General features: G+C 36.1%; 1 protein-coding gene across 5 annotated transcripts in view; it reads right to left on the bottom strand.

Annotated features, from left to right (window-relative positions):
* Positions 1-21,678, bottom strand: part of Slit2 (slit guidance ligand 2) — a 346,124-nt gene that overhangs the window by 59,007 nt on the left and 265,439 nt on the right. For all 5 annotated transcript variants that reach the window (XM_052734901.1, XM_052734905.1, XM_052734903.1 and 2 more), the window contains 9 exons: positions 17,911-17,985; positions 16,201-16,344; positions 12,596-12,739; positions 10,578-10,744; positions 9,479-9,611; positions 5,490-5,558; positions 3,437-3,508; positions 2,500-2,571; positions 920-991 (listed from right to left, as the gene is read on the bottom strand). In XM_052734901.1, the coding sequence (XP_052590861.1) occupies positions 920-991; positions 2,500-2,571; positions 3,437-3,508; positions 5,490-5,558; positions 9,479-9,611; positions 10,578-10,744; positions 12,596-12,739; positions 16,201-16,344; positions 17,911-17,985 (948 nt within the window). The remainder of the gene's footprint in view (positions 1-919; positions 992-2,499; positions 2,572-3,436; positions 3,509-5,489; positions 5,559-9,478; positions 9,612-10,577; positions 10,745-12,595; positions 12,740-16,200; positions 16,345-17,910; positions 17,986-21,678) is intronic.

The raw sequence follows: 21,678 nt of genomic DNA, 5'->3' as shown, positions 1-21,678 counted from the left end.
CAAGTTCAGGTGAAATATGATTAACTACAGGGTATTATTCTTTCACTGTCTCTCTGAATTTCCTAAATGTCTAATCATTTTGGAATTTTTGAATTTTACTGGAAGAACCATATACTTGCTAATGGATGGCCAAAACTTAGCATTACATTAGAAGGCTTTGCAGCCTTGCACAGACCTCTTCCCTTCCTTCTAGGTTTGAGATATCTTAACACATGATAGTAACAAGGTAAGGACAGAATTCAACAGTGCTAACTTTCTGGGCCTGAATTTTACATATGTTTTTCTTTACACATATGATATATGTAAAATATATATGTGATATATATGATTATATATATATATAATCCATTTCTATCTCTATATTTATTTCAAGTATAATATTTATTGCAAGTATTAATATGGAGATAGAAATGGATTACAGAAAGAGCATATACAAAGAAACATGTTAACGAAGCACTATCAGACAATAAAATATTTAGTGGTGTCAATGTCAGTACTGCACAGCACCATGGTCAATGCTAAAATTTGTGGTGTAAATGAATCTAGTTTGCACGCATCCGTGTATGATTCATGGAGGAAGTGGTATGTGGGATACAGCCTTGGGAAATACAGTTGGATAAGAATCAGAGGGCAATGAGGAAAAAAAAAGGACAGTGAGCCTGGGGAATCTATGTTCATAGAAAAGACACTTTTAGCTCGGCAGAGACTACTCAACTGATGGAGACAGCCAGCCCAAAGAGTAAATGGAAATTTCCTTGTATGTGGCAATGTATCCAATTTGTAACTCTATACATTTTTCTTTAAAGATGAAATCAAGCATGGCTTATAGTTACAGCAAAGGGGAGGTAGAGGACCATCCCGAACTTGCTCAGCAGAGACCACCTGACCCCAGCAATGCATCCATGAGCCAGGTACTCACAAGTGAGATAAGGCTGAAAGGTCATTGAAGGCACCTTCTGGCACAACAGAAACGTCATTTCCATGTAGAGACCTAAAAGTGAGAAAGAAAGTTCAGAAGAATATTCCTGTATGTACAAGGACTTCATTTTTATGAAACACTTAAGTCAGTGGAAGAAGGTGATCTATTCCATAAGCTATGTTTGAACAACAGATACCTATTAAGAAAAACAGAAGTCAGCCCATACCTCACATCCTCTGCACAGAACAAATTCCAGATTAAAGAGTTAAATGTAAACTTAAAATTAGCAATTCCTTAAAAGAAAATATACTGTTTGTATAATCATAGGATGGAGAAAACTTTCAAAGGCACAATGTAAATCTTGGAAGCCATAAAGAAGAGTACTATTTTATAAAATAAAATCTGTTAAGGGGCTGTGTGCAAGAAATTGGATGGTAAATATCATAACCTTGAAAGAGAAAACATCTAATTCCTTAATTACAAGATGTAAAACCAATAGCAACAGTACAGAGGTCTGTGTTCATAGTGAAGAGTATCTAATAGGTCATGGTTAATGAAGCTATCATGCTTCCTTAGAGCATGCACCACAATAAACATACAAGTCAGTAAACATGCAGTTCAATAGACATACAAATACTCAGATACTACAGTCATTATAAATGCTAACGGAAACAGCAAAGAAAAATAATTTTCAGTCTGCCATAGAAAAGTAAAAAGATTCATAGTACTCCAATATTAGAAGTTTACAAATGTGCTTTGAAAAGAGTACTCTATTAAACTGTTGATGGAAAATAGAATTTGTTAATTAATTGACAAAATATTGTTTGGGAGACAAGTTTACAGTTAGTTCTGGAACCATCCTAATACATGGACAAAACTGCCCTTCTAAACCATTGCTTTCATGTTGAAGCATTAGTACCAAAATAAAAATATAGATGGTTCATTTGAGTGTTATGAGAAATAAGGATAATTTGCCATTAATCTGAAGGATAATGAGGATACAGATGGTTAATAAAGTTATTTTCTCCAATCTAAGGAATACTCTGTACCTGGAAAACATTTGAGAGACAGCCACACAAGGGAGAAGAGAAGCATACTAAAGTGTTAACTAAAAGTAGCTAATGAGAGAACAAAAAGGATCCTACTCATGGCTGTTAAGAGTTACACAGCTGTGGGGATACTTACATGAGGATACAAGAACATATACAAAGAACAAAGTCTGGAAGAATACATCAAACACATTTCATGGAAAAAGCAATCAAGTGTAATGTGGTTTCTAAAGAAATTAAGTTTTCTTATTTTTATCATAGTTAATTGGAGCTATGCAAAATGTATGCCTTAGTATTATAGATCATCAATAAATGACTATCATAGCAGCAAGTACTACACAAGTGGAGATTATGCTGTCTTAATCAAAGTGATTGTACAATGACACCATATGAGACAATTGTCCTGATTCCAAATTTACAGTAAACTGTAATACATACATGATGACATAACCAAGAATAACAAAGTTACTCAAGAGATAGCTCATAGCTCAGATTCCACAGAAAGGTAATTGTTGAACACAGGATGCTTACAGTAACCGAAGAGACTTCAATCCATCAAAGGTCCGTGGCGGGATACATCTCAGACGGTTGTAACTGAGAATTCTGAAATCGAACACATGCCACTTTATTTCATTTGGAAATCTAATAATATACAAATGCTATTTTAAAGCAAAGCGGGTCAGAAACTGGCTATCTGAGCAATTTATAAATTGAATATATTTATACATCATTTATATTGCTCATCTAGGTGTTCTAATCCTAAAATGATACATTTCCTAAACACAACTTAAAAACTTTGCCCACTGTGTACACATGCCCCACTTATTCTCTGGCTGAGATATCAGGCCATAGGTGGTGATTTGAATGATAATGGCCCCCACAGGCCTACTGAATTGAGTACTTTGTCATCTGGGAGTGGCACTATTCGAAAAGATTGGGAGGTGGCCTTGTTGGAAGAAATGTGTCACTGGCTTTGAGGTTTCAAAAAGCCCATTCCAAGCCTAAATCCTCTCTCTTCCTGCTGCCTGCAGATCCAGATGTGGAACTCTCTTCTGCTTCCCCAGCACCATGGCTGCCTGCTTGCCATCATGCTCCCTGTCTTGATGGCAATGGACTAAACCTCTGAAACTCTAAGCAAGCCTCAATTAAATGCTTATCTTTATAAGAGTTGTCATGGTCATAGTGTCCCTTCACAGCAATAGGACAATGACCAAGATGCCCTGAAAACTTAATTTAAGGATTTCTAATCACTATGTCATGAACTTAAAAAAATATGTTTCTGTGTTTTATACTAAACCAACAGTTTGAGCAACTTTTTTCTTTGTTGTTTATAGAAGCTCTGTCTGTTTCTCTAGATGGTTTTTACACTCCATAAGATCAGACTTTCTTTTGTTCATCACGAACCATGTAGGAAACCCTCCATGCCCCATGAGTAAGTGAATATTCAGTACCACACTTTTATACTCACAAGGTGAGAAGCTGGGTCATGTTGCTGAAGCTTTGATTGGAAAGGGTGCTTATTCGGTTGTTACTTAAGTCTCTAAAAGAGAAAAGGGAAGATATGGAGCTTGCCATTAACTAGAATAACAAAACATTCATTTTTAAGGTTAGTAATAAACTACCAGTCTTTACAGTCCCGTTAGCTCGTCATTCTGTACCTTCATTGACATATATACATAATCGAATTTGCTAAATGCAACAGTCCCCGAGTTAATTACATTCAAACTGTCATCTTAAAAACACCAGTGCTTTGGCCCTTGGCTGAGTCACTGACATGCAGAAAGTCCTCAATAAATATTTATTTGGAGAATATGTAAAGATATTGAATGTTGCTAATTGGATTTTTCAGAACACATTGTGTATTTTGAACTATAAGATATATGGCATAGATACTATCATGTTCTCATTATATGTTTGATCATATTATACATTCATATACATATTTGTTAACATAGATTTCATATATATATATATATATATATATATATATATATATATATATATATAAATCATTACAAGTAGCCATTATTTCTCCTGGAGCAAAATCTAACACATGCATATATGGAAGATCAGTGAGAGATAAAGGTAATCTATTCTTGTATTAAAACTCCAAAATACAAGTTAAAAAGACACACATAATTATGAAAATGATAGGTACATTACAGGAGATTTATAATCCATATGTTGGATGTTGAAATTCTATACCAAATTAAAAAAATAGTTACATGTATTTATAAAAAGTTATTTATATAATGGGTCAGTAGTAATAAACATTTCTGGATTCACAGATCTCATTTTTAATTTGTTCTAAGTAATCATTCTTTCATAAATGACTCAAAGCTGTTAAAATTCCGTTCTGAAAGTCACAGCTAGTTTGCAGTTCATTTACATAGATCAGTTCTTGCTATTAATAGGATAACTCAAAGTAGAACAAGGTATGGTCAAAGTGTGTGTGTGTGTATATATATATTCTTATTTAAGCCATTTGTCATTTACACGGCCCTATAATATTTCTCTTTGAATTTTCCATATATTATGGAAAATGGAGACCAACGACATCTCCATGTGTCTCAATGCACTGGGGTAAGTTTATATTGGATCATGTAATAAATCCTTTTCTTGAGCTTTCTGGAACTCACTAATTAGGAATGAAACTTGTTCTAGGAAACTTACAACCTGCTCCCCAAACTAGAAAATAAACAAAATAAAACTAATGATAATGTATATCCATCCAAATCTCTTATATTTTGCTAATTTCCCTGTGGGCTATGAAGCTTTATTAGGCACCAGCAAGGCTACTGGAAAGTGTGAAGTTATATGTAACAGGATTATGTCTCTTTTGAAACATGATGTGTTTAAGCAGATCAATTTGTTTATGGATTTAAATGCCTCCTTGCTTTTATATCTTACATTCAATTGTCACCATAAAATCGTTTCATTCACAGAAGTTATTTTACAAAGATAGAAATCTATTCTGAGTACAGAATTAGTATTTTGAAATTCATACTCAGAATGTCAGGATCATTGGTAATGCCACTTCATTAGATAAAGTATAAATCCACATGCTTGTATAAAATGAACTTTAATATTTATAGCCCCTAAATTTCTTTAATATGTCTCATATAAGGAAGTTAAGGAAAACATTTTCAGGAAAGTTTTGACCATATTTTGATTACCATATAAAATAAAATATTCCCCACTCTCTTTATGACTTCTAACAAGTAGCCTCTATTCTTATCAATCAAGCACCCAATTTTACTGTTTGAAGACTTTTTTTTACTGCTTAGACATTATTGTATCTTTGCTGCTTTGAATAGAGATACTTTTTGTAAGATACTGCATCACCTGGTTGATATTCCACAGAGATGTAGCTAGTGATCCTGAACTACAGTGATCTAGTAGAGGGGGTGGTCACTGCCAGTGATTTATATTATGTGAAAGGCTCTCTAAATCTTCTGCCACTTGCCATTCCCTTTCTGATGAAATAAAATGAGTTAATGGTAGAAAAATGTTCTACTCACATAAGTGTTAAATGTTTGTAGTTGGAGAGTTCCTTGGGGACCAGTGTAAACTGGTTCCCATCCAGATACCTAAAAACAAGGACATAACAAGGTCGTCTTACAAAGTAACAGTGGCAAATCACAAAGCAAATGAATAATATTTACTTTGAACAGCAATGAGACACAACTTGGCAGTTTTTTTCTTGAGAGGTCATATTTTAAGACAAGCAAAGGGCAAATGACACAGTGATTCAATCTAGTAGAACTCTTTGTGGCTCACTCAGGCTAATGAATAAAACTGAGGGAGGAATGGTGAGTTCAGTTCTTTGTGGTTTAGCTAGGAAAGCAAGCCAAGCATCTAGCCATTTTTCTCTCAGTACGAAGGTCCATCCAGTGACTTATAATTTATGTGGCCTACATAATTGTATTTATGTAGAGAGAGCACCATGAAACTGAAGAATTATTATCTAATCCTAGTTACTGAATCTGAGTACTTCCCTCACTGCCTGACACATTTGCTAAATAACAATGGACAGTTTTAAAGAGACAGTTGAGAATCATAAGACATAATTTTAAAGGAGATTTGGTGGCACATATCTGCTTGGTGATGATGGTCTCAAGAGATTTCATGGAATACTATAAAACTTTTCAAGTACAAAAAAGTAGCATGTGAATGAAAAAGGATTTTTCAAATAAAAGTACACTTTTGTCTTTCTCATTATGGTCAGAACATAGGTAAGTCACAAAGAAATCAGCTAACTGATAGGACACAAAATAAATGGATGCTGGGAGGTATATCCATGATGTCACAAAAAGAAAACAAAAATCTCTTCTCAGAGCATTTTTTTTTTCCATAGACAATAGACTCGGCTACAAGAGTCTCCAACACTTTGGGTCATCTGGCCAGAGGTGGAGCTGATAACAACTCTGGAACCTTGGAGATGTGACTTTTCCTGTTCTGGTGCAGTGGCCAATCTTGAAATCTCAGGTTGAAGTTAGAATTGTAACGTTTATAGGAAAAGTCAAGAAGTTGCCTGAGCTAATAATCTATAATGTTTCAGAATGTAAGCAGATCTATAAAATGCACAGGCTATAAATATATGTGATCAATACAAGATTACAAGTCACATTATGATTGAGTATTCAAAATTCTGATATGTATTTATACATTTCTTGGCCTCCTGTCTCTATTTTTTCTAGCTAGGTTTTGTTTGTTTTTGTTTTACTACCACTAGAGGGAAGCAGTGTTCCAGGAACTTCAACACTCTCCTTTTATCCCAGAAATGTCACAGAGGGACAGAAAGACCCAGGAGAATATTCTGGGTGTCTACATGCACAACAGTACAAAACTAATGGAAACCATTTGTTCAAACTTGTCCACCAATACATAGTAATTTTGTCACATTCTTAATAATTTAGTATAATACACACATGCACATTTTCTAATATATGGATATATATGTCTGGCGAGAAGGATCTTGCTGACTTGGTAAGATTCTAAAAATAATCACTCTAGGAGGTAAAACTTGAATTTCAAGAGATGAGTTAGTATTCTCCTGATCTATACAAACTTTTATTAATAGAAAAGAAATTTAAATTATTTTAAAATGTTGTGAACTGAGGACTAAACTCAAGCAAAGAAATGCGTATGTGGCAGATAGGGTGAATAAAGGAATGGAGAACACTTAATTTTTTAAATGAGATGAAGACAAATTGAAGTTAAATTGAAGTTAAATGTTAAAATAAAAGAAAAGTATTTAGAATCAAAGAGGATGTGAATGCCATGTTCCTCACTGGGCTATTTATAAAATTTCACTTTGCGTATGGAATACAGGCTTATAGCAATAGGGAGTGGAGAAGGGTTATATATATGATAAGTATATATATCATCTTCTGAAAAATATTAAAACAACAGTTTTTTAATTAAACACACAAAAACACATAGCTTATAGTCAATTAACTAGTGTTTGTTAGCAAGAGAAAGAAACTCAACATTTAACAGCATTTCAAATCCAAGAAAGACATTTCCTCCTATGCTAAGATGGTGTCTTCTTCTCTGGGTGTTCTATTTAGGAGAAAAATAGAATCCATGAGCTGAACATGATTTGAAAAATGAGATCCTTGAAAACTGAAGAGACATGTTTTTCACTTGATCTTAGCCCTTAGCCTAAAAAGGAATAAGTCACATGTTCTTGAACTTCACTACCTATGTGGCACACTGCCCAAATCTTGATGAGAGCTGGTCATGTGGAGTCCTTGCATGCATTTCCATGAATTACAGGCATATAATCTGCAGAAGTCACATGTGGATTTAAAATATTACTGATCGATAATTCCATATAAGCAAAAATTAAATAAATACTAAACTACTCACTTTGATTAAGACAATTTTGCCATCAAATTCCAGTTTAGATATAAATAAATGGAATGAAGGGGATTAAACTGAATCTTTATTCTTGCATCTGATTTTCTGTTGTATTCCATTCTGAATACATGGCATGGATGCAGCCATAGGACTCTGAGCTGAGGGACTCTGAGCTGAGGGACTGACTTGTGAAGGTCTTTTTATATGGATATTGGCTATGCAATTTATATTTAAATATCAGTCATGCAAGCATCAAAAATAATTGGCCATATGTCCTTTTGAGTCTAAAGGACACCAATGAGTCCAAAGAGACAATGTTCCCTTTAAAAGACAAAGGTTATGCCAGTTTATTCTAATTCCCAGATAATTAATATCTTATATAGTCAAGTATTGTCCTAGGAGTCAAGTATAGAGTATAGTTGACATTGCAAATAAATTAACTATGCAACCCTTCCCAAACGGTATTTGATGGAACACCAATCTTGTAAAACGATCCATGAAACAATAAGGGGCTAGAGAAGCTGTAAGTGTCGGATTTATGTATGTTTAACTATCCTTATTGGAGCATAACTGGTACGAAAAAGCACAACAAAGGCACGGGCAATCTCATTGTGGTAAAAGGACAGTGCATCCAGCTAGTAATTCCCAAGTTCTCTGAAGTGGCCTTTGAATTATTGCTTTGTAATTTTACTTTATATTCATTAACCAGGCATAGAATGTGACCTGTAAACAGGATCCTAAATTTTTTTGTTGTATCTTTATCCCCTTGACGTATAAAATATTAGTTGTGTGGAAAGGGAAAAATTAGTGAGACAGTTAGTTTTAAAGACTGCTTGACACAATTCAGAATCAAATTTTAACATGAGATTTTCTAGACCAGGTTTGTCTTAATTATATTAATTGTTGTGGAAAAGTCAAGCCCACTATGGGTGGTATCATCCCCTAGATTTTGTTCCCAGACATAATGAAGTACAGAGAGGGGCCTGGGCACAAATGAACATGCATACATTCATTCTCTCTATTCTTTTTTTTTTTCTTACAAACTGTATGGCCATGGCAGGCTTCTTGTTATCTACTTCTTCTATCTTAAATTAACCCATTTCTATTAATCTGTACTTTGCCACGTGGCTTGTGGCTTACCGGTACCTTACATCTTCCTTGTCCTGGTGGTGGCTCGCAGTGTCCCCTCTGCCTTCCTGTTCTCTCAGTTCTCCTCTCTGTTAGTCCCGCCTATACTTCCTTCCTAGCTACTGGCCAATCAGTGTTTTATTTTTCAATCAATCATCCACAGCACTTCCCCTTTTCCTTTTTTTTCAAAAAAGGAAGGTTTTAACTTTAACAAAGTAAAATTACATATAACAAAACAATTACCAAGCAAGAATTACAGTTACAATATTAAAGAAGATATCCTATCTATCTTATATTGGTGAGTCTAAGGTTTTATATCTAACTTATCTTTTAGTTATCATTCTCTCTGTTCTTAACTGTTGACATGACTAGCTGCTTCTAGTTCCTGTCTTAATTTTCCTGTAGTGATGGACCTGGAACTGTAAGGAAAATAAATCTTTTCTCTTGTGACATCAGTTTTGTCATAGCATTTGATCCCGGGAACAGAGAGAGAAGAATGACAACAAACTGAACTTACAGCTCTGTGACATCTCTTGGAATACCTTTCGGTAAGAACTTCAAGCCCTTGTTGCTACATCGGACAACTGTATCCAGGCAAGTACACTCCGAAGGACAACGAGAGAGTGGAGAGCAACTGTTGTCATCATTCCCTGCATCGGCACATGAAGTCCAGAAAAACACAAATGGACAGTTGTGAAGGGGCTAGAGTGGAGTTCAGGCACTTAGATAAATCTAACCAAACACAAGGGTCTTGAGCTATATAACCACTTAGGAATAAGTCACTAAGTGCTTACCGATTGCCACTATATATGCACTACTTTCTGGCTCCCTAAGGTAAAATTTCAGAAAATACCTCACAATTTTGTACAACTACCATAATTTTAACAGTTACTTACTCGTTCAGTTATTTATGCAGTTTTAAATAAGGATGTCCCAATACAAACTGGATTAAGGAGAAATTGTAAAGAGATGGACATAAAGGGGCAGATTTCCTTAAAATGTTTGGGAGAATTGCATGAACACCTCCTGTTAAAAGTGTAGAATTCTAATAAGCTCCTTGCTCACTGCCAATAATAATAAAATTTGCTCTACCTATCTCATAGGAATATAATGAGAATGGAAAGCAATGGCTGAGAGGATTAGAAAAGGGAGACTGTGACTTTTGTTGATTTTAGAAGGACTTCTGTTACAATGTTTTTGTTTTGTTTTGTTTTTTTTCTCATTTGGACATGGTAGCTTCTAAAAGACATGCTGAGGAAAAATGTTAAAATTAAGCTCTACGAGTATCATTCACATGTTGGGAGCTTGGAAGTCTTCTAGAACATCTCTAAACAGGCAGGAAGTAGACTTGAATGTGAAAGGGCAACCTGAGAACAAGTGCTTTGCTGCTGAGAACAAAGAAGCGAGCAAAGCAGAACACAGCATAGTCCTTAAGTGGGAACTGGAATGTGACATAAGAGCTGTTTTTGAAAATATTCTTTCCAGACCATAAGTCCTGCTTACTTGCTCCCTTGTCCTACTATACTAAAGGAAGCATACTCCCCCAGACAACAGAGCATCCCATTGGTCTTTTGAACAAAGGTCTAATGACCCATGATTTGTCATGCATTTCTTACCATCATCACAGGTGAAGTCCTGAATGGCTACATCCTGGATGGGGATTTCCTTGAGGAAGTAGGGCTTTTGGCATCGAGGATTTCCTGTTACAATTCTTTTCTTTCTGAGCCATTCTCCCAGCCATGCCAGGTGACAGTTACAGTTGAAAGGATTGGCCAAGAGGTTTCTAAGCATCATATGCAAACAATGCACAGTTCAGTTTAGAGTTCATTTTCTTACAGTTGAAAGGATTAGCCAAGAGGTTTCTAAGCACCATGTGCAAACAATGCACAGTCCAGATTAGAGTTCATTTTCTTATTTTTCTAAATCCTAGGTGACCATTTCTCCACACTATTTTGGTTACAGTGATATATTCACTTTGCCTTTGTATGCCCATTCCCCTATATGCACACAATCATATACAAAATATGTTATGCATATTTTTTTCCTAAATGTATATTCAGGAACCAAAAGATGATGCATTTTTGTAAGAGAATTTTTGAAATAATTTCATGCAAAAAATAGTGAAGGGAGAAATTTAGGGTTTATGCAATGAATCCTGATAGATACCTTACTTAGAAATAATTTAAAATGTCAGAGATCTAACTTACTGTCAAACTCTCCTGCGCTGATAAAGCAGTAATTTAATATAAAGATGAAGGCTGATTACCTTATATTATTGAGTTTAACCTGACAACAGCTATTCCCTTAATTTGTCATCTCAAGATTTCCATCTCTTGTTTGCTCTAGAGAATAGCTTTCCTATCTAAACTGACAGCTGAGTTGATTAAATGCCAGTTATAAAAATGAATTTACTTCTACAAATCTCAATACTTTTGGCATCTCATACTTAAGCACAAACCTATCGACAATCCTATTCTTTATAAACATGTCATCTTTAATATGCACAAATTAGTCACTCCATGTAAAATGTCACACTTCATGTGGAAAAGGAATTAAGTACTTTACTGGATGGATGGATGCTTACTTCACTTTTTTCCCCAGTGTCTTGAGCAGAGGTAAACATGCTTTTGGAACTGTTCTATTTTCATTTCCAATTCTGTTGAGTTACTTTAGGATATTTAGAAACTCTGACCAGGATATCATCAATTATTAGAGCTGTGATAGCAAACATCATGTTCGGAAAGAGACGTACAAAAGAGTCCTTTGAAATACATTGTTCAAAGTTTATTTTTAAATGTTTTGAGAATTCTGTTTGTCGACCTAGAAGTATTCTCAAGTTGTTTACATAAAATATTATCTCAGACAGGCTCAACTCATTCCTTCCATATTTTTGCAAAGTCATATCAAATGACCTGTGTTGAACAGCTTTAACTGTTGGACTGTTCATCTTTATATATCTCTTGTCACCATGAATGATCCTTGTAGAGTGTTGTTGGTTGGTAATAACTCTGTCAATTCTGTTTTTATGATGCTTATGATAAAAAATATTCATAGTTTAGAATAGGAGAGGAAATCATTGACATTTATTTATAGTGTTATCAATTTAGGATAATTTATAATCCTAAATTTAAGCCTATAATTCTAAATTACTGATCTCATTGTTATAAAAATAAATAGCTACAGAATAATAGATATATCAAATTTTATCTAATAAAGGTGTAATAATTTTAGAAAAACTAAAGTAAGTTTAATTAATATAAGTTTTCCCTTTTTAAAATACCCAAATACTTGGTCATGTTTTCATAGAATATTCAGTAATTAATTAAAAGAACAGTATAAAAGATAAGAATTGTAATACACCACCACAAGTCATCAATAAAGTTAGGGGTTATCATCCTGTGAGTTACAATCCCTTTGGTGGTTGAATGACCCATTCACAGGAGTTGCCTAGCCCCTTAAGAAAACATAGATATTTATATTGCGATTCATAACAGCAGCAAAATTATAGTTATGAAGTAGCAACGGAAATAATTTTATGGTTGGGGGTCACCACAACATGAGGAACTATATTAAAGAGTCATAGCATTAGGAAGGTTAAGAACCACTGGAAAAAAGGTAATGCTTTTCTACTTACAGTGTAGATAAGGAATGGAGAGTATCAAATGCCCCTGGTGCAATTGTAGTAATTTGATTGTCATATAAGGAAAGCAGACGCACAGAGCCGAGTCCTATGAAACTGTCGTTCCCAACACAGCTTATTCGATTACTTCTCAGCATCCTGGGGGAAGGAAAAGAACATTGTTATGGAGATAAAATATTCAATTTTGCCATTCAATTTTGCCTCTTTGAGAATCAAAATCATTCCCTTTAGCAAATATGTAGTATTCATCACTATTTCGAATGTCTGTTTCTCTAGGAACGGGTATATATTCTGGACGGGATATCATTCTGCAAGAATGGGATGCATAGAATAATCAGTGCCTAAATTAAGCTACAGAAGGCATGATGAGCCTGTGTGGATTTACACTCCCATGATGAGGGTAACATGTTTTCTTTTGATGATATAATTATGTTTGCCTGATCACATAATGTCCTAAGTCACCTACTTGAGTCCTTGGAGCCCAGTGATTTATGTATTCAGAGTAGTGTGACATTTGAGAGAGAAGAAAAGGAGGGAGGAGAGAATCAATAGACACTGCAGATGGAGAGCTGAGGGCATCTTGGGGACTTAGTGACTCACTGTCTGACAGGAGCAGAGGGAGTCAAGCGTGACTGAGCATTCACAAAGCCTGCATCGGATTGTTTTATTTATGAAAAAAATCTGTTCATAGTTTCAAGTTCAGAACTCCCAGAAGGAATAAATGTAATATACAACAAAGGTTAAATAGGTTTGCCTTGAATAAACTCGATTTTTTGACACTGTCATTAACAGGATTAACACTGCTGTTATTTCCTCACCACTGCTAATGCACTGGCTTAGCTCCCAATTCCTTCCTTCCTGAGCTGTTTATTGGGAGGTTTTCAAAAGGGAAGAAAATTTCATCTACAAATTTGTAGTTGCATTACGTATTATTCAGAACTCATGAAAATTTGATTTAGTGATCTTTCTACACCCAGACTAATCACTCTCCCAATAGAATGGCAAATACAAAACGAGAAAGTGCATTTCCTTGATTGTGATTGATGTGGGAGAGCCCACTGATGTGGACAGTGCTCCCCCCTGGCCTAGACATCCTAGGTGCTAGAAGAAAGGAGTCTGAACAAGTCATGAAGAGCAAGCCAAGCAATGAGAACTCATCCATGGCTTCTGCATCAGTTCCTGCCTCCAGACACCTGCCCTGAGTTTCTGCCCACATTTGCCTTTGATGATGTGGTGGAAACATAAGATGAAATAAAACTTTTCTTCCCTGGGTTACTTTGGTCATAGCTTTTTATCAGAGCACTACAAACCCTAACTAAGACAGATATTGAAAAAATTGTTGCTTTAAAATTCTATGCTTGCTAATAAAAAAGAAATAAAAATATTTTCTTTCCACTAAAATGTAGATAAGAAGAAAGATGGCGTCTTCTTATCCAGGCATCACTGAATAGTCAGAAACAAATGAACCACAGCACAGTATTCTTATCAGCACTTTCCTTTGTCATGAATAATGGAGATCTGTGGTCTTAATCTTACTGGAATTAAGGGACCCTGGAAGGAGCTGAAGAAAATTCCTCTCTTGATAAAAGTAAAAAACAAAAGCAAAGGACAACAAACAAACAAACAAACATCAGCACATGCATACAGTAAGCTCTGTCTGATGTCTTAGGGCATTTTACAAATTTCGGAAATACACACATGTACTCCTAACTATCTGACTAGTGCTAAGGAGTTAAGAGATTTAGGGTGGGACATAGTTTCAAATACTTAGAACACCAAACTTCAGAGACTGTGTGGAAGGATAGATAGACAAATCTCGACTCATCTACTCTAGTAGTTGACCACTCCAGTTTTGACTCTCAACTGCTCCGTTCTCCCTGGAACAAGTATATGGAGACAGTTTGCAGCTGCTTTATTCAGGTGGTACAGAATAAACAGTAGGAACTTATCAGTAGAAATAAAATGGAGAAAGCTGATTTCAGAGAACTCACAGGCAATGTAATTTGATTGTATCAAGTCGAAACAAATACTTTGATATGTTCTCCAGGGTAATACTATTGACTGAACTGTGACTCCCCTAGTTCACACCTTGAAGCTTTTATCAGCTAGGCGACTGCCTTTGGAGAGGGTCTTTAGAGTTTCATAAACTTATATGTGAAGATAAAACACAGGAGATGTCATACATCTCACCCACTCTTCTTTTCTCTACATGAGAATATAGACGGAAGGTCATGTGTGTTTACAGCAAGAAAGTGGCCAAGAAGGAAGTCTGGGGCCTAGAAGGAGAGCTGAAACACAAATTTAATTTTATGGCGAACATCTACATCCAGAAGCATGAGAAATATGCATATGTGTAGTATTCAGTCTCTAGTGTCCCACTGTGGCAGCATAGATGGGCTGATATGGGTGAAGTTCTAATCTATGCCTCCTACCTTTTCCATAGTAATGCTGTGTGAAAGAGGGCTAACACTAACAATAAATAGGCCCTCAAGTACTGTGTAAGAAGGGAGGCATTGCCATTTGCTTAGTAACCTGAGACAGCCTAGAGAAGTGTACATGCAGGCCCTATGTCATATTTTCTTGGTTAGCCTTCAATACACTCTCAGTATATCTCCCATAAACAGGCTCAGCAACTGTTTGCATACCATTTAAGAGCAATTCAAAACTAGTCCCTCAGGGAGGTCTGTGACTGACATGCTGGCCATGCTTGATTGCTGGATTGCAGGCTAGCTGTGCAAAGTTATAGCATATATCTATTCTCATATGAAAGGTATAATAGCATATATCTATTCTCATGTGCTGGTTATATACAGCATATATTTATCTAGTTTCATGTGCCAGGGATATATAGCATATATCTATTATCACGTGCAGGGGATATATAGCATGTTTCTATTCTCATGTGCAGGGGACACACACACACACACACACACACACACACACATTGGGGTTATATTAACATATCCTGATGACTAGAGAAATAACTTTCTCCCTCAGCTTCTCATAAAAAACAGGGGACTTTCCATTTGCCCATTATACATTATACATAGATTTCAGGGTCAGGTGAGATGCCATTGCTTGAGCCTCTGTAACTGTACTGCCAAGGGCTGATCCTTGGTTGCAAAGAGATTCTTTTATGTGCTCCCACAATGGCTGTAGAATTTCTTTTTCTCTTCTCATTTATGAGCCACTACTTTTGTCAAGCATTATTGCAAAGATGCACTGAGATAATTCAAATAAGACAAAATGTTGCATTTACCACTTGGTCTAAGTCTCATCGTCTCTACCTAAGCAACCTTTAGAAGACACAAAGAATTTATTCCTCCCAAACTCCCTATCGTTAACCAAGTAGACAAACTCTTTAGCATGTTTCCTTAGCAATAGATTGTGAAGGATTTATCACAAGCATTGTTTCTTTTCTACTGAAGCATCACAGAGACAGATAAATGTAGCCTCTGGATGAACACAGTTATTCCATTTAAATGCATGTGTCTGGAAATCTGAGTCACGGTTAGGAGGAAAGTGGAACTCACCTGTTTCTGCAGGTGATAATGAGCAGTGAAGTCTAACCCACTTTCATGTGACTCAGGAATACTTACAATGTTTTGAGGCTCTCCAATCCTTTGAACATCTTATGCTGAACATTTTCCAAACGATTACTGGTGAGAAGAAGTTCATTCACACCAGATGCACCTTCAAATGCTCCCTCCTCGATATCGGTGATCTTATTGTTGCTAAAGTTGCTAGATAAACAGTGTTGAGATACAGATTTAAATGACTTCTCACTACTACAAGACGCTCCAAAAATATATCTGGTCATTTTTTTTTTTGGTTTTTCGAGACAGGGTTTCTCTGTGTAGCTTTGCGCCTCTCCTGGAACTCACTTGGTAGCCCAGGCTGGCCTCGAACTCACAGAGATCCGCCTGGCTCTGCCTCCCGAGTGCTGGGATTAAAGGCGTGTGCCACCACCGCCCGGCATATCTGGTCATTTTTAATCTACTAAATAAACATAGAAGTCTTCCACAATTTCCAAGAATTCCACTGCAAGGATTGCAGAAACTTGTAGAAAGTGTTTCTCTAATCCATGAAGTCAAGCGGACAGTAATACTAGGAGAGAATAGCCATTAAAGATATATACTAGCCCACTTCTGCTCAAAATGAACTGTGATGATCCTGAGGAGTCTAAAGTCATTAAGGCCCAATATTTGGTTACATAAAGCTCCTATGTGGTCCAGTGGTTGTCACTATCTCCCCAGCACTGGGATAACAGGCCACTATATTTGGATTTCCTTACCTGAGGACCAAATCCATTATTCGTGCTTATAAGACAGACACTATACCAAGGAAGCAATTTGATTATTTTGTTTCCTGATTGACTTTTCATTCTCATAAAGCACTGCTCGCAGTAAACCGCTCAGTAAATGTCTGTGGCATTGAATCCCTTATGACCAAAAAGACAGTATAGTTGGAGGCATAAAGGACAATAATTAAGGAATTAGGAGATTCTCAAGGTATAACCTAATGCAGAGGAGAAGGACACAACCATAGTTTTGGTCTCCTCTGCTAAAAACAATGTCAGTGACTGGAGCAGCTATATATGTGAGACTGAGGGTGACAAGTGGCATGGGCAAACGTCCCTTCTTCCTCCTCATTTTGACAGGGTGTTCCTCCAACCTTGCACACTTGACTTTAGTCCTGCTTCCCCTTTTACTCAAGGACATGGGATACTGGTGGAATGTTGATGAAAATGCTGAGCTTACAAATTTCCTCTGAAATACGAGCTGTGGACATGAAGTAACACAGATGAGCGGTCTAGCCAGTTTACTAATCATTAATTTTGACTATCTCATAATGAAAGCTTAATGAAGCAAAAGTCAAACAGTTGACATGAATGTGCTGAAAGAGAAATAGCACCGCGGTTTGGGGAATAGTAAAGGAAGTTGCAAAACATCACGGAATCCATTTTAATGTGCTTAGATTGCTAGATTCCTGCTGTGAACGCATTATAGACCAGCTGTCTGCTTTAGAGGAAGATGCTAAGGGTTGGCTTGGCATTGTGTGAACACATGGAAAAGTACCTCTTAAATAGTACCCTAAATTCATACCCCATGTAGTCATCACATGGACATTTCCCTGGAAAATATATGTATATATGTGTATCTATCTATCTATCTATCTATCTATCTATCTATCTATCTATCTATCTATATTCGCACTTTAAAAGAAACTTAGATAAAATGGAAAGATATATAAAATTCACAAGGAAAACACACTGCATACAGTCAATATATAGGTAACAAATGACTTACATTTTACGTAACTGAGGAAGTTTCTTAAATATTCCTGTGGCTTCTAACACTGTGAATTCATTATTATTGAGACGCCTGGGGAAAGGAAAAAAGAAAGAAGATCAAAGTTTTCTCATAGGTAACAAGTGTTGCGCTGGCTGTGTTTGTTACACTAAGGTATAACATTATTTAATGTTAACTTTGAAATACAGCACATATATAACAGAGAATTCATAAAATTTACTTATGTTTTTATCATTTCATCAAAATCTTAAAAAATAAAAAATTATTAAATATACTGAAATATTAAAAAAAGTCAAAGAATAATCAAAACCATCTCATATACAGTAACCTCTAAATGGAAGTTTGCAAGCCTTTCTTTTTTACTATTGTCTACCTCGCATGCATTTCCCCCCTAAGTACCGGCTCAGACCTTTATCATTCACACATCAATTTATACACAATTCAAATACTATAAAGAACTGAAAGTATAGAATTTCAGTATATTCGTAAAACTGTAAGCCAGGTGAAATGATTCATACATGTAGTCTCAGTACTCAGGAGGCAAAAGTGGAGGACCAGAGCAAGTCCAAGGCCAGTGTGGTCTACCTGGTGGACTCCAGGGAATCAGGGCAATATAAGAAACTCTATCTCAAACAAAAACAGAAACAACTGTCTCAACTAAAACCAAACAAGACCTGGCACAACAATCTTTATTAATTCAATATACTTTTATCACCCCAAAAGCACTCCAAAATCAATATCAATCATCAGCAATAGACTCTTACTAATATCACAGCCAACTTCCTATCACCATCCCTCATTGGTGCCACACTACACTTATTCACTTATTCTGGATGTTTCATTTAATTGGAATCCTACAGAATATGCCTTTTGCTTCATCTCATAGAACGTTCTGAAGAATTATTTTATTTTCAATTATGTAATTATGTGTAGGCATGTGTATCTACTTACGGGTAGATACAGAAGTCTAGGTGACCACAGAGGCCAGAGCAGGGCACTGGATCCCCTGAAGCTGAGTGGCAGGTGATTATGAGCCAGCTTGCATGGGTGCTTTAAATTAAATTTGGGTTCTCTTGTAGAAGCCATATGATATGTGCTCTTAAAAGCTGAGCTGCCTCTCCAACCTCTTTAAGATCTTTAATTGTGATTCATTTTATGGTGTTATCAGTATTTCATTGTTTTTGATAACTGAACAATAGGATGGGCATCCCACACTTATTTGGCCATTTATCAGTTAGTGGCACTTGTTCTGCTCTCTATTTTGTCTGCTATTAAAATGCTATGCTGACCATGGTATGCAAGCTTTTGTGTGAATGTACCTTTTAATTTTTTTGACTATATACATAGAAGTAGATTTTGTTGGACCACATGATAGACCTATGCATACCACATTGAAGAACAAACCATTTTCCTAAGGTTATATACTTTTACTATTTTACACTTAAATAACCTATGTATATTTTTCTTCCACATTTCATTGTCTCCAGCCATCCCTGATTTTCTCAGTGGTGGTAATGAGAAATTTCTCCCATAGATCATGTATTCAAACACTTGTCTCAAGTGCTGTTTGAGGAGGCCCAGTCATGCTGGAGGAAGTGTATATATTGCTAGGGACAGGTTTTAAATGTTTATAGCCTCACCTCATTTTCTGAGTGTCTATGATATGTGACCCATCAACCACTTTCCTGTTTCTGTTACCTGGTGCCATGATTTCCATTTCATGATGAACTTTCATTCAGGAGCCCTTCGTCAAAATAAACTCTTCTATAAGTTGCTTTTGATCATGGTGTTTACACATTGTGCAAGTACTGCACAAAGAATATACAATGTGAACCATGGAGATGAAAACATCACAGCTACAGAAAAGTAACTAATACAAAAGTTAGTTCTGAGACGTTAGATTGTTGCTATGAAGAACATGGTAGTGTTGATGTTTTGGAGAGATTTGGATGAATTTGGAGAAGTCTGAACTAGAAAAGTAGTTGACTGTTATAGGCAGAACTTTATTAATCACTCTAGGAATAATCTGGAAGAGTATAATCCTGGAGAGTAATGCAGATATTGTAGATCCAGATCATTAGTTAAGATGGAAACAAAAAGTCTATCACTAACTGGGCTAGAGAACACTCATTTGTATGATAGTTTGACAAAGCCTCTGGCTTCATTCTGTACATGTCCTAAGAACTTAGGTACATTAAAAAGTGATGGATTAAGTTCTTTGATAGCATGATTTCAAGGCAAACTAACATTGAGTCTCTGGAATGGCTATTACTGATTACTTTTATGCATATCTACCATCATAAAGAACAAAGGGTGCACAAAGGAATATAAAATGTGCAACGTAGAGAGGAAAACAACACCAGAAGTTTTAAGGTTGTCCCCAAACCATGGGCTGCAAAGAAATCTGTAATTGTTAAGGAGCTTAATGGCATAAAAGAAAAACCCCTTACTCTCCAGTGGAGTAGGAGAGTTGTTTTCAGGGAAAGACCACACTCAGCTAAAGCTTCATTTTGTGAAGTGAAAGAGCTTAAGGAATTCCTTGCTCCTAGAAAGCAACAACATATAAAAGCAGCTAATAGCAAGGGCGTGAACATCTATGCCAAACTGTCAGCTGAATTTGGCATTATCATCAACCTGGTAGCAATTTGGAAGACACAAATGATATAAGACTGAGGAAATTGTGAACTCTTCCTGTGTGGAATCAAAGAAGTGATTAAGTCTGTGGTATCAAACAGGTGACGAGGTCTGGCAATCATGACAGAGTCGGAGACCCTGTAAAGAGGCCCCAAGTAGACACTGAAGAAAGCCGATGTTGCACTTAAGTTTTCCAATGACACATTTGCCAAGAAGAGCTGCACACAGGAAGTGGAACCAGCCCAAGAGAGTAGTGTATGACCATAGGCAGCAAAGCTGCAAGGAGAGGTGCCATCCAAATCCTTTGAAACTGAAGCCCCCAGATACTAGACATGGAACTTCAGCCTTTGATGTTTGCCTTGTTGGGTTTTAGTTTTACTTTGGCCCAGTCTTTCTCCAGTATACCCCGATTCCTCCTTTTTGAATGGTAATGTATATAATATGTGCCATTGTATGTGGGATGCATTTTTTTTAAAGATTTAATGGAGACTACAATTACTTTGAGTCTCAAAAGAGACTTAATACTTTTGAACAGTGTTGAGACTATTAAAGACCAGGGGTATTTTTGAAGTTGGATTGAATGTATTTTGAATCACGAGATGGCAATGAGTTTGACTCATGAGATAGCAATGAGGCTATGGGGACCAGAGTGAGCAATTTGGCAGTTTGAATGAAAATATTCTCTATAGGTTCATTCATGTATTAGAACACTTGGTCCTCAGTTGATGGCACTGCTTGGTAAGGTTATAGATTTTTTTAGGAGTCATGGCTAGAGGAAGTATGTCATGAGTTTTGAGAGTTTTAAAGTTTTTCACTGTGTCCTCAGTCTCTGCTTCCTCTGTGCTTATGAAAAATGCTCAGACAGTTCCACTCCTTTATTGCTCTATGGACTCTCCTGTAACCACATAAATAACTTTTTATACTAAACGTTGCTTTTGTTCTTGATATGTTATCACAGCAGCAGAAAAATAATAGTTTTGCATTTTCTAAGGACTAACTTTTGCATATGTTTATTGGCCAGTATATATCTTCATTGGAAAAATGTTATCATGGATAACTTGACCATCTCCTTAGGCAACATAACCTTTATATTGTTGAATTTTAAGAGATTTTAATATATTCTGCATATAA

Source organism: Peromyscus californicus, unplaced genomic scaffold (assembly GCF_007827085.1).
Source record: "Peromyscus californicus insignis strain IS unplaced genomic scaffold, ASM782708v3 Scaffold_13__1_contigs__length_99412109, whole genome shotgun sequence".
Lineage (NCBI taxonomy): Eukaryota > Metazoa > Chordata > Mammalia > Rodentia > Cricetidae > Peromyscus > Peromyscus californicus.
This window is presented reverse-complemented; position numbering and strand designations above follow the sequence as displayed.